The sequence below is a fragment of the Neophocaena asiaeorientalis genome, unplaced genomic scaffold, assembly GCF_003031525.2.
Source record: "Neophocaena asiaeorientalis asiaeorientalis breed wild unplaced genomic scaffold, Neophocaena_asiaeorientalis_V1.1 scaffold332, whole genome shotgun sequence".
Lineage (NCBI taxonomy): Eukaryota > Metazoa > Chordata > Mammalia > Artiodactyla > Phocoenidae > Neophocaena > Neophocaena asiaeorientalis.
This window is the reverse complement of record NW_020173111.1, coordinates 5944002-5961272: the sequence shown is the minus strand read 5'-3', so window position 1 is coordinate 5961272 and position 17271 is coordinate 5944002. Positions and strand designations below refer to the sequence as shown.

Below are 17271 nucleotides of genomic sequence, written 5' to 3'. Positions count from 1 at the left end.
TTATCGTGTGTGTTTGCATACCATGGGCCGTCGCCACCCACTTAGCACCAGCTGTAGTGTTCTTCCTGCTGTTTGACGCACAGGAAATGAGAAATCCAGGTATTGACTCACATCCTGAGGATCTGCTGTGTAGGACAGTTCTGGTACCAAGTGTCTTAATTTGGGTTCCTCTAGAAGTAAAACATGAAACCAGGGCTGGAGTGCAGGTGATCTGGGAAGCGGCCCAAGAGGGACAGATTCTCACTCTGGGCAACACGACCGTGATTCTGCCAAGGTCTCCTGGAGAGCAGACGGAACGTCTCCCGAATTGCCTGCCTAAAAGAGGAGGGTGGGGCTTCCCTGGTGGCGCAGTGGTTGAGAGTCCACCTGCCGATGCAGGGGACACGGGTTCGTGCCCCGGCCCGGGAGGATCCCACATGCCGCGGAGCGGCTGCGGCTGGATCCGTGAGCCATGGCGCTGAGCCTTCGCGTCCGGAGCCTGTGCTCCGCAACGGGAGAGGCCACAGCAGTGAGCGGCCCGCATACCGCAAAAAAAAAAAAAAAAGAGGAGGGTGCAGTTATCCACTCCCACTGGTTGAGGGCTGCTCCGAGGTGCGTGGACTCCCCCCGACACCTGGGTTCCTGGGTGAGCAGGTGCCCGTGGCGTGTGGGTGGGAAGACACAAAGACTTGACGGGTGAGCTTGAGATGAGACACTGTCAGCACACTGTACACTGAACTCGCGCGGGACTATCCACAGGAGCTGACATAGGTGTGTTTTTTTGAGGTTTCGTTTTTTTGTTTTTTTAATTTTTTGGCCGCATCTCGCGGCATGCGGGATCTTAGTTCCCCGACCAGGGATGGAACCCGCCTCCCCTGCAGTGGAAGTGCGGAGTCTTAACCACTGGACAGCCAGGAAGTCCCCAGGTGTGTTTTTAAAAACACCTCTTGACCTCTTTATTCTGTCTCAGAGGTCTTACCACAGTGGCAAGAATAAGTCATTACTCTCAGGATGTACATAATATTTCATCATGTGTGTGTATGTACATTCATATGCAGTACACATACCATAGAAACCATAATTTATTTCATCAGTCCACTTTTTAAGTTTAACCTTTTTCCAGTTTTATTGAGAAATAATTGGCATACATCACTGGATAAGTTTAAGGCGAACAGCGTGATTTATTTACATGTTGTGAAATGATTACCACAATAGGTTCAGCTAACACCCATCTTCTCATACAGATAAAGTAAAAGGGAAAGAAAGAAAGAAGAAAGGAAAAAATTTTCTTCTCCTTATGATGAGAACTCTTAGGATCTACTCTCTTAACAGCTTTCCTGTATATCCTACAGCAGTGTTAGCTATAGTCATCATGTTGTACCTTACATCCCTGGTATTTATTTACCTGATAACCAGAAGTTTGTACCTCTTTTTTTTTTTTTGGCTGTGCCACGCAGCATGTGGGATCTTAGTGCCCCCACCAGGAATTGAACCTGCACCTCCTGCAGTGGGAGCGCAGAGTCTTAACCACTAGACTGTCAGGGAAGTCCCTGGAAGTTTGTGCCTTTGACCACCTTTCTCCAATTCTCCCTGCCCCTGACTCTTTAATTTGTGTCAACACTTTACTAGGAAAAAACTCAGGAGGGTGGAGCCCCCTCCACCAGGGCTCACAGTTTCCTCTGCCTGTGTCGCCCATCCCCTTGGCTAACTCTTCCTCATCCTGGGGCTCGGCTTAGACCCATTATTCTTTTTTTTTTTTTTTTAGATGTTGGGGGTAGGAGTTTTTTAATTAATTAATTTATTTTTGCCGTGTTGGGTCTTTGTTTCTGTGCGAGGGCTTTCTCTAGTTGCGGCAAGCGGGGGCCACTCTTCATCGCGGTGCGCGGGCCTCTCACTATCGCGGCCTCTCTTGTTGCGGAGCAGAGGCTCCGGACGCGCAGGCTCAGCGGCCATGGCTCATGGGCCCAGCTGCTCTGCGGCATGTGGGATCTTCCCGGACAGGGGCAAGAACCCGTGTCCCCTGCATCTGTAGGCGGACTCCCAACCACTGCGCCACCAGGGAAGCCCCAACCTGGTGGTTTTATCCTCATTTTGCTCTGTAGGCCTCACTATGTCGACTCCTGGGTTTCTTCCTTGCTAGACAGAAGCTCCATGTGGTCTGTGGCTGCATCTGTTGGTTCCCCTCTGTTATTACCCAGCACATAGTAGGTGTTTGTAATATTTGCAAGTGCTTGTTAGGTTGATGTTTGGGCTGGATTTTGAGGTTGTTTGAATGCAGGGGTGCTCTGCTCTGTGGGACAAAGGCCATATTCCACCATCTGCCCAGATCGTTTCTCTCCAACGTCATCTGCTTTTCCAAATCCCTTCCCTTAGACAAGCGAACTCCAAACAGCCCTTTCCTTTTCCCAGTTCTGCCCGAAGTTGCTCACTCCCTTTCTACCTGTACAAACAACTTCCCCAACATATGGGCCACCTTTGAACTCAAAGAACTTGTGGGAAACCCTTATTTGACATAATCATATACATGCTGTGAGATGTTTTCAAAGTCATCCATTGGGGCACCTAGTATAAGAAATCATGTGAGTTTCTTGCTTTTGAGTAGCAATTAAAGCGTTGTTTGGAGATATTAAATTGACACTCTGGCCTTCTAAAAAATGATTCTTAAATTATTTGGTTTTTTTTGTTTAGCTTTAGTAACTCACATACAGTAAAGCTTTCCAGTTGCCCCTAAGCAGTCTCCTGGCGGCATGCAAGATCTTTAGTTCCCCGACCAGGGACTGAACCTGGGCTGCCTGCAGTGGAAGCTTGGAGTCCTAACCACTGGACCGCCAGGGAATTCCCACAGTCACAATACTTTATATTTGGATTTCAGGCCAAGTGTGATCTAGGACCTTTGCTCTCATTGATGTTTCCAGATATGGCTTCAAGGGCAACCCCCAAAGCTCTCATGGACTGTGATGCTGCTATGAAAAAGAGATTTAAAAAAAAAAAAAGCCTAAATATGCGCAAGGAATCTTACCAACAATGGAGGACACTAATTAAATGGTCTCTTGTAGCCCTTGTCCTGTTGGAACCTGAGGTCTATTGCTGCCTTTTTATATCCACCAGAGGGCAGTGTTCTATTCTGCCTCACAGTCGGCCTCCCCTTTGAGGTGTCCCCTTTCTTTTCTTTTTTTTTTTCAATTAAAAAATTTTTTTTGGCCACGCTGCATGGCGTGTGGGATTTTAGTTCCCTGACCAGGGATCCAACCCAAGCCCCTGCACTGGAAGCACAGAGTCTTAACCACTGGACCGCCAGGGAAGTCCCAGAGGTCTTCCCTTTAAAATCCTAGCATTTCAGCTCCTGAAGTGATCCCCAAACTGTGTTTCTCAAACTTTGATTTGACTTCTAGAAATACATCTTGGGCTTCCCTGGTGGCGCAGTGGTTGAGAGTCCACCTGCCGATGCAGGGGACACGGGTTCATGCCCTGGTCCGGGAAGATCCCACATGCCGCGGAGTGGCTGGGCCCGTGAGCCATGGCCGCTGAGCCTGCGCATCCGGAGCCTGTGCTCCGCAACGGGCGAGGCCACAGCAGTGAGAGGCCCGCGTACCGCAAAAAAAAAAAACAAAAAAAACATCTTGATTAGTTGCTAATAGAAATACATCTTACATCTCAACCCCACAGAGACATACAACCATATGCAACTCTATATATGTATATATAACAAAATTTCATAAAATGACACTTGTTTTCATAGAGAACAGACCTGTGGTTGCCAAGGGGGAGGGGGTTGGGAGAGGGATGGAGTGGGAGTTTGGGATTAGCAGATGCAAACTATTATATATAGAATGGATAAACAACAAGGTCCTACTGTGTAACACAGGGAACTATATTCAATATCCTGTGTAAACCATAATGGAAAAGAATATGAAAAAGAATGTATATATGTGTATAACAATCACTTTTCTGTACAGCAGAAATTAAGACGACATTGTAAATCGACTATACTTCAATAAAACAAATTTAAAAAAAAACACTTGTCTTTACTCTGCAATACACTGATATTTCTATCCTCTTTCATTAAAAAAAGTGCCAATCATCACCAAATTGAGTTCACAACCTACAAATTGGGTCGCACATATTGCCTTAGAGTTCATTTAGTCTGGCATCCTGCATACTTATGGATGAAGAGATGCAGGGTTAGAGAGGGATGCTCAGTCATTGTGGGACTCAGCGCAGCACCTAGGATAAGGCTTCAGGGCTTCGGACTTCTGATCTGTTGCTTTCAGCACAACGGCATTCCTGTTGAGGGACACCCAGAGCTCCGGCAGGTCACAGCCATGGGGTCCAGGGTATGTGTGTGTGTGTTCCAGCCCCAGCACACTGAGCTTCGCCACACCTTGCGAAGAGTCCCCTGCAGCAGGGTTTTCTCTTTGGGCATGTAAATTCTGCAGCTCACCCACTGATTGTCACATTGGTGCCGGCCTCTGGAATCCTGCACGTGGCTCCTCCATGCCCTGACTTAGCAGTGGTTTGCTTTATAGCCCAGAATCAAGAACGTACACAAGCTAAGAGGGTAGGGAGTCAGTTGCCACTGTTGAAGCGTCTGCTTCTGAGATGCGGAGGGTGGAAGTTCTCATGTGGTTCCGTCCTTGCTCTGTAGAACGCCTCCCAGAGGACTTTCGAGATTGATTACGGCCACAACTGCTTCCTCAAGGATGGCCAGCCCTTCCGCTACATCTCGGGAAGCATTCACTATTTCCGCGTGCCCCGTTTCTACTGGAAGGATCGGCTGCTGAAGATGAAGATGGCTGGACTGAATGCCATCCAGACGTAAGTAGGAGGGCACTGGGCTCTCACCTGGGCCTGGACACCCACCCCTGGAGGGAGGGTCCAGCTGCATCTCTCGGTGCAGCTGTTTCATTGCTCAGAACGGGGAATAGCATGGTCTGGGGTCCCGGGAGAGGCTAGTCATGGGCTTGAGTGTCCCTACTTTAGACAATTAACTACTTCTTCCAACCTTGAACTTTGTCACCAGAAATCATAAAGTGGATATCAGCTTGAAAGGGCAAAGGGAAGTAACAATGGTTGAGCGTTTACTGTGTGCAGGGCACGTTACATGGATGATGCCATTTCTCCAAGGTCACCCTTCTTGTTTGCAGCTGGCGAAACTGAAATTTGCCCAGGCACATGTGTTTGGACAGAGGTTCTGCTGAGATTTGAAGATAAGGGTGTTGGTAGGCAACCATAGCTCCTCTTAGCTCCTAGAGGGATATGCCTTGTTGGGTAGATTCCTGAAACCTAGTTTGTCTTTGTGGTTCTGCTGGGGTGATTCCATGGCCCAAGGTTACAGAATTTTACCCCAGAACTATCTCTCCTTATCTCTTCTGCTGTTGTAAAGTGACTAATTGAGAAGGAAGTTGGGGTGGCTGGACACTTTGGTTTCTGCATTGCTGATGTGGATTGCTGATAACTCTTCAAAGACAAAGGGTGAGAAAACCCAGCGGCAGATTCCTGGGACAGATAGTTAGGAAGAATCCCACTTGTTTTTCTGGTTCTAGGGCCACTGGGACATGTCTGTAGTTTCAACACCAAGTTCTGGGAGACCAAGACTGTTCCAGGGAACCCTGAAACCATGGGATTGTGGAAAAAAAACACAAGCCAGGGGTCATCAAAGACACCTTTGTGATGGCAGTGGGTGGCTTCATATTTAAAGTTGTGTCCCAGGGCTTCCCTGGTGACGCAGTGGTTAAGAATCCACCCGCCAGTGCAGGGGTTATAGGTTTGAGCCCTGGTGCGGGAAGATCCCACATGCCGCGGAGCAACTAAGCCTATGTGCCACAACTACTGAGCCTGCGCTCCAGAGCCCACGAGCCACAACTAGTGAAGCCTGCACGCCTAGAGCCCGTGCTCCGCAACAAGAGAAGCCACCGCAAGCAGAAGCCCGTGCACCACAACGAAGAGTAGCCCCCACTCGCTGCAACTAGAGAAAGCCCGCACGCAGCAATGAAGACCCAACGCAGCCAAAAATTTAATTTAAAAAAATTAACTTTTAAAAATAAATAAATAAATAAGTTTGTGTCCCATGCTGCAGGCAGCCCGAGGAGCTGGTCGGAATTTTATTTTTTATAAATTTATTTATGGCTGCATTGGGTCTTCATTGGTGCACACAGGCTTTCTCTAGTTGTGGTGAGCGGGGGCTACTCTTCATTGTGATGTGCAGGCTCCTTCTCATTGCGGTGGCTTCTCTTGTTGTGGAGCATGGGCTTTAGGCACGCGGGCTTCAGGAGTTGTGGCATGCGGGCTCAGTAATTGTGGCACGCAAGCTCTAGAGCGCAGGCTCAGTAGTTGTGGCGCCCGGGCTTAGTTGCTCTGTGGCATGTGGGATCTTCCCGGACCAGGGCTTGAACCCGTGTCCCCTGCATTGGCAGGCGGATTCTTAACCACTGCGCCACCAGGGAAGTCCCAGAATTTTTGTTATTTTACCTCCTTCGGGCTATTCCTGACAAAATCTTTTGTTAGGAGGACACAGGGCTTGGAGGTTTTCCCATTTTTATTGAAAAATATTTTTCAAAACATAAGTATGGGGCTTCCCTGGTGGCGCGGTAGTTGGGAGTCTGCCTGCCGATGCAGGGGACGCAGGTTCGTGCCCCGGTCTGGGAGGATCCCACGTGCCGCGGGGTGGCTGGGCCCATGGGCCGTGGCCGCTGAGCCTGCGCGTCCGGAGCCTGTGCTCCGCGATGGGAGAGGCCACGGCAGTGAGAGGCCCGCATACCAAAAATAAATAAATAAATAAAATAAGTATGCCTCTTATTACTTTAGCACAGATATTTTCATTTTTCCTAAGCCCTTACATAGGCATAAGTAATTTTTCCATAGCAGTAGTTTGTGTCCATGAACTCTGTCTTTTTTTTTTAAGTCAAGCATTAAATAGGAATGGGCGTTCTTTGAGGGTCATACACTTAAAAGTGTTCCCCACAAGTTTGATTCTCTTGGTAGCTGCTGTGAAAACTCAAAAGAAGGCTTCTTTTCTGCGAGTCTGCCTTAGGAAGATGTCTGTGTGTCCTGCGGGTTTATAGTTCTGCAGACTGTTCAGAAATTCATGTAGGACACCTGGATTTTTGAGCTATTTCCAGGAAGGGGCTGTGTGTGTCTTGGCAGGTACGTGGCCTGGAACTTCCACGAGCCCCAGCCAGGACAGTACGAGTTCACAGGGGACCACGACGTGGAGCATTTTATTCAGCTGGCACATGAGCTGGGACTGCTGGTCATCCTGAGGCCTGGACCGTACATCTGTGCAGAGTGGGACATGGTGAGTGCGGCTAGACCTGCCCTGCCTGCCTGGTGTGCGGTCAGGCAGGGATCTGGAGGCAAGTGAACTAAAGCAGCGTTGATAAGTCTCTAATTCCAGGTAACACGGGCCTGTGACTGAGCAAACCCAGTTGTCTTTTACCTTGAGCAGTGCCCAGGCAGAGAGGAGCAGGGAGGGGTCACAAGGCATGGGTCCTCCTCTTGGTGGTCACGTACAGAAGTCAGTTTCCTCATCTGTAGAAAGAAGTTCATGGTGTGACCTCTGTCTGCCTCACAGGGTAGTTGTGAGGTTAAGTGGAGGAATCTGTAGAAAAGGCTTTGATTCTCAAAACATTGCATTCATGCACAGTGATCTTATTTTTATTATGTTTACAATTTCTAATTGCCCTGAAAGTTACAACCCAGAAAGCCCAGCTCAAATACCCCTTCTCCATGACATTTTTCTTCTCTCCCCTCACTGCTAATAGTAATTTCTGTCTCCCCTAAGACCTTATCATGGCCTCTTCTTCCTTTTTTTTTCCTCTTCTAGGGAGGATTACCTGCTTGGCTACTAGAGAAAGGATCTATTGTTCTCCGTTCTTGTGATCCAGGTAAGTTGTTACAGATGTCGTAAGAGAATTTAAGAAAGCTTAGATAATTTATATCAGACGAGTCAGGTATTTCAAAGGCTGGGGTACTCCTGGGCGAATGCTTCTGAAAGTTTAGCAAAAGTGTGAGTGTTCCTCATGCTCCTCCAGATACTGAATGTTTTAGGAAAGAAGGATTATTTGAACAACTTGACCAGATCTTGCTGATACCCTGGTAACTCTTTGAGTTGGCACTGGGCCCTGTTTGCGGTTCACTGGCTGATTTTAATGCTTTCTCTGCCTCTGTTCTTAGAATACGACATGGCTGGTGCTGACTCCCAGCTAATCAGCGAAGTGAATCAGCTATACATATACATATCTCAACTCTTTTTTAGATTCATTTCCCATATAGGTCATTACAGAGAATTGAGTAGAGTTCTTAGCTGCATTTCTGTCTTCTGAAGGCTTCAGTTTCTCTTGGTGATGAAGCTGGTCATAAAAGCAGCTAACGCTGATTAAATTTGCTGTGTAAAAGGCTAGTATATTATGTTCTATATGCATTTCCTTCTTAGTGTACTACCCTCACATTTTAAGCTCTTAGTATATTAGTGTTTTTCCACATTTTATCTCAGTTAATCCTTACAGCAACTTTATGACCTATGTACTCTGTTATCCCCATTTGACAATGTAAATGTATAATTGATTAGAACTTAATTTTTAAAAACCTCAACTGTGACAGAGAGGACACATCACTCAGTCATTCAACAAACATTGGTGGATGCCTCCTGTGCTGCAGGCTTTTTGTCTTAATGGCAGGGGCAGATACCAGGCATACTGGTCCTTGTCCTCTCAGAGCTCCACTGAGGAGACAACTCTCGGCAGGACAACTTTTTTTTTTTTGGGGGGGGGGCGGTATGCGGGCCTCTCACTGTTGTGGCCTCTCCCGTTGTGGAGCACAGGCTCCGGATGCGCAGGCTCAGTGGCAATGGCTCACGGGCCCAGCCGCTCTGCGGCATGCGGGATCTTCCCGGACCGGGGCACGAACCCGTGTCCCCTGCATCGGCAGGCGGACTCTCAATCACTGCGCCACCAGGGAAGCCCAGCAGGGCACTTTTAGCAGACTTTTAGTGCATGTAGCGCCCCCCATTTCAGAAAGTGGTTGTTGAATCCAGTCTGTTCAGTCTCTGCTGCCAGCCCCAGGGTAAGAGGCTGTGTTGTGTCTCTTTGTAGAAAAAGGCGTGTGATGGTGTTAAACCTGGTTGTCTTCCAGATTACCTTGCAGCTGTGGACAAGTGGTTGGGAATCCTTCTGCCCAAGATGAGGCCCCTCCTCTATCAGAACGGAGGGCCGATTATAACAGTGCAGGTAACTGCAGAGAGGAGCCTGGCCGGGTCAGGGGAGGTTTCCATCCATCCACATTATATACGGGAACGAAGCAGACATGAACCTCATATGTCTATTTCTTTCTCTTTGTTTTTCTTTTTAATTTTTAAAATTGAAGTATAGTTGATTTACTATGTTGTGTTAGTTTCAGGTGTACAGCAAAGTGGTTCAGTCATATACATATATATGTATATATATTCTCTTCCAGATTCTTTTCCACTCTAAGTTATTACAAGATATTGAATATAGTTCCCTGTGCTATACAGTAGGTCCTTGCTGTTTATCTTCATATGTCTATTTCTTTAAGAGGCAATGCCACAGATGGTGCTTTGATTTAAATTGCATTCTGGGGAGGCATTACCATTTTTGAATGCTTGCTGTGTGAGACTCTGCTGGATACCCTACAAATGCTATTCAGTTATTCCAACCACCATCTTCAAAGAGGTTAAAGTGACTTGGCCAAGGTCACGCAGCTGGCAAATGTTGCAGCCTGGCTCCTCCCCGGTGCCACGTTGCCTTCTGGCCACAGGGATGCAGCATGGACTGACCCACTTTGGCGTCTGCACTGCCTAGGCCGTCAGTTTCCATGGGTGTGGAAAGAGGATGCAGTGAATTGGGGCCACTGTGTTTTCTCTCCCACTTCCTGCCCTCACTTTCCTTCTTCCATGTGTTTTTCACTTTGCAGTGACTGGTAGATTGTGAGGTATATCACGTGGCAAGAATTTTTCAAGTGAAAAATAGGTACACTTGACCTGCGATGATTTTTGATGTTTGTAAAAATACTTCGGTAAAACAAAACCATGTCTGTTGGTCATTTACCAAGGGTGCTCTGATTGCAAAGAATACATTATGTAAAACTGGCTGCATCCCGGACCAGCAAGGGGGTGCGTGCGGTGCTCCCTAGGGGAGCGTGGGCCAGATTTCCTTCTTGTGAACAGCGCTGTGGAGTGTTTGCAGGGACGGTCATTGTGGGGAGGGAGCCTGGCCATTTCCATGCCCTTCAGATATGAGAGGGCTGGGCTGGCCAGGGTGCCCTGCGTGGTGGAGAGAGGCCAGGCTGCTACTCCCAGAGGGGTGTACTGATAGCACTCACTGCCCCTCACCTGTCCTGAGTCTGTACCAGTTAAGCTTACAGGAGCCCATTTTCCTGTATGAAGATTTCAAGGCTGAAACTGGGTGTATCTGCATAGCTGGGTCTTCTTCCTTTCTCTTGATCTCAGGTTTTCCTCAATTTCCCTTGCTTTTTAGTCTCTGCTTCTGCCGAAATCACTTTCAATTTTTGCTGACGGCTTTTCTGTACCTTTTGGTTATTGAAATGCACCACAATGTCAGCAAATATGAACTGTGCAAGGGAGAGCAAAGTTGACTGTCTTGGGGGGAATTTCCTCCTGTGTCCATCCCTGGCAACCTCAGGTGACTTGAACTTGACCGTGGATCCTGCCGGAGGACTCAGCTTCCTTCCTCTCCCTTCCCCCCATCACATCTCCACCTGCTAAAATCCCACCTAATCCTTTTGCCCCTTGATAATTAGGAGTGGAGGCCTTCCACCCACAAATTTGCTTCATCCAATTTGTGAGGTACTCATCATGAGGGATGAGCCCTGTTTATACCTGCTGTTTTGGAAGAGGAACAACTGAAAACGTCTGCAGTGTTTTGTTGCTTTATCAGGGAGCTTACAGGGTGAGATAATTATTCTAGAACAAAGACCTGCAACCTGCAAACCTGGCCCTCTGCCTGTTTTTGTAAATAAAGGCCACTGGCACATGACCATGCCCGACCATTTATATATTGTCCGGGGCTGCTTGTGAACCAGTAGTTGAGACACAGACATATGGCCAAAAAGCTCCAAATATTTACTCTCTGGCCCTTTATAGAAAAAGTTGGCAAACTCCTACTCTAGAAAAATCAGCTTTCCTCTGAGGCTAACTGCAACTTCGTCTATGAGTCTCAAGCCCTTTTCTGTGTGTTTCTCCTCTTACCTCCCCCGCCTCCACACACACCTCTGCTTTCCTCTCATTGGCAATGATAGAGAACTTGACTGTACGCTTTATTGCCAGCTTTCTGAGCACTTACCAGGTGCCAGGTATTGTGCAAAAGCCCTATTCATGTATTGGCTCAGTGAATCCTCATACAACCCAGTGAGGTAGGTACACTCACCTCTTACAGACAAAGAGACATTTTACGGGTGGAGCCACCTGGATAAGAAGAGGCAGAGCTGAGGTTTGCACAGGGACTCTTGGGCCTCTGATGCCTGTGACCGCAGCACAAGGCTGTCTTGCGAATGTTGGGCTTTTCTCTTTCTCTAAAAACCTAACCAAATTAGGTATATGCATTTATTACAATCCTGTTTAAACTACAGTCCTGTATTTTATCTTAATACAATGATGATAATGGATAAATAAGATTTGAAAGAGTAAGTGAAAATCAATGACATTGGCTTGGGGCGTGGCCAGAAAAGAACGAGAGGTGCAGAGGCTCTGGGCCCTCTTAGTTGCTAAAGCCGACCCTTAAATTTAGCTCTGAACTTCTTGGCAGCCAGATGATGAAGGAAGACACAGCCATTTAAGTAGCTCTTAATTAAAGAGGAGAAAAAAGAAAATGAGGGGGACAGTACCTTGCCAGTGTTTGCAAAGCTTTTCTTAAGACTTATTTCAATTATTTCCAAAGGGACTTCTGAGGCAGTAATCAGAGTATCAGAATCAGTCATCCAAGGGGAGTTTCCTGCTCTGTGTGAGTGGCAAACACCTTCAATTGCAGGATGGCTTCATGACCTGTGAAGCCCTTGATACTGGCCTACCACTACCTGTTTTGCTTCTTCTTTTTTTTTTTTAATTTAATTTATTATTATTTTTTTTTTGGCTGCACCTCGCGGCATACGGGATCCTAGTTCCCCGACCAGGGATGGAACCCGCGTCCCCTGCACCGGAAGCGCAATCTTAATCCCTGCACCTCCAGGGAAGTCCTTGTTTTGCTTCTTTTTAAAATTATTTATTTATTTATGGCTGCATTGGGTCTTTGTTGCTGCACATGGGCTTTGTCTAGTTGCGGCGAGCAGGGGCTACCCTTCGTTGCAGAGCATAGGCTCTAGGTGCACAGGCTTCAGTAGTTGTGGCTTGCGGGTTCTAGAGCACAGGCTCAGTAGTTGTGGCACACGGGCTTAGTTGCTCCGCGACATGTGGGATCTTCCCGGACCAGGGCTTGGACCCGTGTCCCCTGCATTGGCGGGCAGATTCTTAACCACTGCGCCACCAAGGAAGGCCTGTTTTGCTTCTTGAACCCATAACATGAAAGTATAGTCAGAGGGATTCTCGCTGAGAAAACCATCGTGCGTTAAACCATTTGGGAGGAGGTGCTTTGCAGATGATGATGGTGGTGTCTAGTTCTTCTACATCACTCCCTACTCCCTTCCCACTCCCTGACTCTGTCCATAGGCTTCATGGAGCTACTAGCAATTTTGCCAACAGCATACTTCTTGCAGGAATACTCTCTACCTCTCCCGCTTCCCTGACCAGCGAGTGCCTTTCTGTCTAGAGTTGCCTCGGGCAATCCCTCCGGGGAAGCTTCCTTAACCATCTCTTCCATCCACCCTCAAACTGGGCATCTCTTTTCTGGAGGCTCACAGTTTCTTATGCTCATGTTCAAAGGCCACATATCCCTAGGATCACAAAAATTTGTTTCGCGTTGTGTGCAGGTAGAAATTGTTATGTGTGGGAAATTTTTAAATTTTTGTAAAATTGTGAAGTATACCACACACACATTAATGTGCAATAATGAAGCATTATGATGAGAACAGCCACAGAGTGACCACCCAAGATGGAAAATGGTACGTGGCCAGGACCCTGGAAGCTTCCCAGGTGTCCTTCTTAATGACACCCCACCTCTTCTCACTGTTCTGACTTTCGTAGCCATCAGCTTCTTGCTTTTCTTTACACTTTTACCAATTATGTGCACACCAAGACTTGATAGTTTGGTTTTGACTATTCAGGAAATTGTTTTCTATTCGGGAAATTGTATCGTGTGTATTTTTCAGTGTCATGCTTCTTTCACCAACCTCTATACCTCTAAGATTCTTTGGTGTATTGGATTTTCTGGTGTATCTGGTGTATAGGAAATAAATGAAGGTCATTCATTTTATTGCTTTAGAGCAATGTTGCTTAACCTTTTTTTCATTGTTGCCCATTAAAGATCCTCTCTAGACATATTTTTCTAATTGCCCCCCATGAAGTTTTAATACCTGAGATATACTGTATAATTGTACATATATCTATACTTTATATGAAAAATAAGGTTTTTTTTTTTTTAATCCTATAAAAATCAGCTCCCACCTCTTTGGGGATGCTCTCCACCTCATTGAGAATGGACACTTCAGAGCAGGGGTTACCACCCTCAGCACTTTTGTCATTGTACCCAGTAATTCATTGTTGTGGAGGCTGACGATGCAGGATCTCCAGCAACATCCTTTGGCCTCTACCCCCTGAATTAACAGATGATTTTTCTTCATTTTTTAATACTTCTGCCATGGAAAGGTATTATTTATGTAATGTTTAAAGTATCGGTTATGTATTATAGGGGACAATATCACTACAATCTGAAAACTAACACATTGGTTGTTTTCCTTATTTCTGGGAGGTATTAGAAGGTAGGTTTTTATGCTGAGTTGCTTTTTGGAAAATGAGTTTTGAGGACTGAGTGTAGGAGATATTTGGGGATATTACTAAGCCTTGTCATCTCAGAGATGTGCAGGTAGTTTCTCTAAACAAAAGCTTGCCTTCGGACGTTGGAGTCTCCTGATTTCTTTCCCCTCCTCTTTTTAAATTTGCAGGTTGAAAATGAATATGGCAGCTACTATACCTGTGATTACAACTACCTGCGTTTCCTGCAGAAGCGTTTCCACTACCACCTGGGTGAGGACGTGCTTCTGTTCACCACGGACGGGGCGCATGAGAGCTTCCTGCAGTGCGGGGCACTGCAGGGGCTCTATGCCACCGTGGACTTCGGAGCAGGTTGGTGTCTACAGTCACAGAAACCCAGCTCACCAGGCAGGTTTGGGCTTTTTACTCCATCGGTCATTCTAAGCAGCTGTTGTTCAAGTGGCAAGGGCATATCGAGTGAGATTTCCCAGATTTTCCTGTATCTGGTAACTGGTAAAATAGAACACCTGATAATGCACCCCTCCATTGCAGAGATCATTTTATGTCAGCTGAGCTGGCCCTTAGGTCAGGAGCTCCATTTCCAGCCCTGGCGGAGCTGGCTGCGGCCTGGAGTCCTGTTCTCTTAGGGGCTGCCTGCCAGGAGCAGTTCCAGGTTGAGGAGTTCCACCTTTCAGGCTCTGTCTGGGATATGCTGCTCTTCCCTGCTCCCCCTGTCCCCCGAGTCATGGCTGGATGCTCGGGCTGGGTCGTGGCCATCGTGAACTCTGAGGCCAGTCCTGGGTTTCGGGGAACTTACCTGGTACTTCCGTTTTCTTTCTACATAAACTCATAAGGCTGGGAACTGTGATGGGCCAGAGGTGGTTTGGCAGATGCTACAAAAAATCGTCTTCCTGATGCATTAGTGCTGTGTAAGCTGCTGAGGTTCTACACATGAAAGGAGGGCTGGGATGCTTCGAGCTGTAATGACATTAAGAAATCTTCATGTAGGTTGAGAGCAGCTTTCATAAAAGGCATGGCAGCTAAATGCAGTTGTGATCCTGGACTTTTTCTTTCCGTGTTTTTTTTTTTCCTTTGTTGTTGTTATGAAAGACATTATTGAGACAATTGAAATCTTTGAATAAAGCCTTTAGATTACTGTTTTTTATCATTGTATTCTGTTTATTTAAAGAATGCCCTTGCCCTTAGGGGATACACACTGAAGTATCTAGGGGTAAGGGGCCATTCTGTCTGCAAATTATTCTCAAATGGCTCAGAAAAAAATATGTATATTCATATAGAGAGGGAAAACCTGATGAATGTGGTAAAATGTTAACAATTGGGGAACCTGGGTGAAGGGAAGATGAGTTCTTTGTACTATTCTCACAGCTTTTCTATAAGTTTGAAATTATTTCCAAATGAAAAGTTACTGCCCCGCCCAAAAAGACCAGCTCTTCAAGTAGCATAAGGATCCCGCTGTTCTCCCATCTGAGGGATGAGACGCATATCCAGCGTTGCCTTCTCTTGAGAAGGATGTACAGAAAACTGAAGTTGCATTTTTAAAAAGATTCTTCTACCCTACCAACAAGGAAATAACTGGCTCTGAGTGAATTGAGTGTTTCTAGAAACATGGTACGTTGCTCAGAGCATTTGGCGGTGAAATAACTCATCTACAAAGAGCTGCACAGGAAGTGGCGTGCTGGTTTCGTCCTGCTTTGGCACACTTCCCAACACAGTGGTGAAAAAGCACAGTATTTTTCTGTTGGGAGGAACAAATTGAAGATTATTATGAGTTAGTTGTAAGCATTATTTGTATGTAGGGTGACAGCACATAAAAATAATGCTTCTTCTGTGGGTTCAAGGACAGACACTCAAGACCAGTGTGCCTGAGGCAGGTGGGGCTGTGGTAGCTTTATTCATTTGTGTGCAAGAGGGGCAGTGCCTGGGGTCAGATCCCAGGAGAGGCGCCTGAGAGCAGCATTTAAAGATCTGGAAGCTACTGAATGCTTAATAGTGAGAAATTTACAGCCATAAAATAAATGAGATTCCATTCTTTCTTGATCAGCACATTCCCTCCTGAAAGCTGGCCTTACAGAGAAGCCCAAGGCTTGTCCAAGAGCAGGGGGGTTTTGGAGACTTGGCTGGTGTCCCTTTCACGCTGGGACACCCACTGCGGGAACTGGACTGTGCAGTGTGGGGTCAGGGTGTCCTCTGGTCTGGCTGGGAAGCACTGTGCGTGTTCACTGATGTAAAGCAGCCCATTACCTCTCTGGGGAGAAACCCCTTCTCTCTTTAGAGGTGGAGGGGAGAACAGAGTCATGGGAAGCAAGATGAGATACAGGCATCCTAATGGAATATTTCAGAAGAAAAAATTGAGTTCACGAGTGGTCTGGAATGACTGTTGATGTACAAATTAAAATTCAGAGTATACTCCATGATTCAGGGATAAACGTAATTAGAGCACATTTGTCCCTTTGATTTGTTAAGTAAGTGGCAGATATTTGTGCCACTATGGTGTGTATGGCACTGTGGAGCTTACCAGGAAGTATGTTCAAAGCAGGGCTATCCAGTAGGGAGCAGCTAGGTCAACCAGATGTCCGAGTGAGAGAGAGCGAGAGAGTGAGAGCCAGAGCGAGAGGTGTCCAGGTGCCGGGGACACAGAGGAAGCACAAAGCCTGTGCTGTGATCTCCCAAAAGAAAGCAGTCAGGAGAGGCCCGAGCACTGTTCACAGAGGAAGCATCATTCTGTGGTCCCCACGGTCCGTCAGATGGATGGCCTGAGTCCCCACCTAAAACTAGCTTGGAGGTGTGCAAGCCCCTGGGGGTGTGGGGAAGGGTGGGGGCCTCAGGTGCAAGTCCTACGAAGGAATCTTTTTATTTAACTTCTTGTCATTCCCATGGCTGACCATTCTTCTCCCTCTCATTTTTCAGGTGTCAACATCACAGCTGCTTTCCTAACCCAGAGGAAGAGTGAACCCAAAGGACCCTTGGTAAGAATCAGGCGTGAGGCCTGGGGAGACTGTTTGCTTGTGCTAACTTCATTACCGCTGCTGGGAGAGAGCGATTAACTGCTGCGGAGGGTGGGAATGGATCCTTGGCTTCTCTGAGTCTGAGGTCAGCAGCTGATGGGAGTGTAGAGACCCCCTTCTGGACACATGGGAAACAGCAGAAGCAGTGCTGCTACTTCACACTGAGGCCCTGCACTGGAGCGGGGCAGAATGGGGACCAAAGTGAACATCCCGCCTCCATCAGGCTCTGCGCTTTTGCATACCTCATCGTATTTGGTCATCGTGCCAGCTCTCTTAGGTAGTATCATTGTCTCCATTTTCAGTGAAACTCAGAGGCCATGTCACTTGCCCAGGGTCGTACAGCTGGTGAGTGGCAGGGCCAGGATCTGTGTTCAGGTCTGTGTTTCTTGAAAG

The 17271-nt window shown here is 47.1% G+C and overlaps 1 protein-coding gene across 1 annotated transcript in view; it reads left to right on the top strand.

The window, feature by feature from the left end:
• The window catches only part of GLB1 (galactosidase beta 1), a 93119-nt gene that overhangs the window by 17141 nt on the left and 58707 nt on the right, over nucleotides 1-17271 (top strand). Inside the window, exons 2-7 of the mRNA XM_024743449.1 lie at nucleotides 4625-4794; nucleotides 7123-7273; nucleotides 7802-7862; nucleotides 9109-9203; nucleotides 14044-14224; nucleotides 16781-16839. Of these exons, the coding sequence (XP_024599217.1) occupies nucleotides 4625-4794; nucleotides 7123-7273; nucleotides 7802-7862; nucleotides 9109-9203; nucleotides 14044-14224; nucleotides 16781-16839 (717 nt within the window). The remainder of the gene's footprint in view (nucleotides 1-4624; nucleotides 4795-7122; nucleotides 7274-7801; nucleotides 7863-9108; nucleotides 9204-14043; nucleotides 14225-16780; nucleotides 16840-17271) is intronic.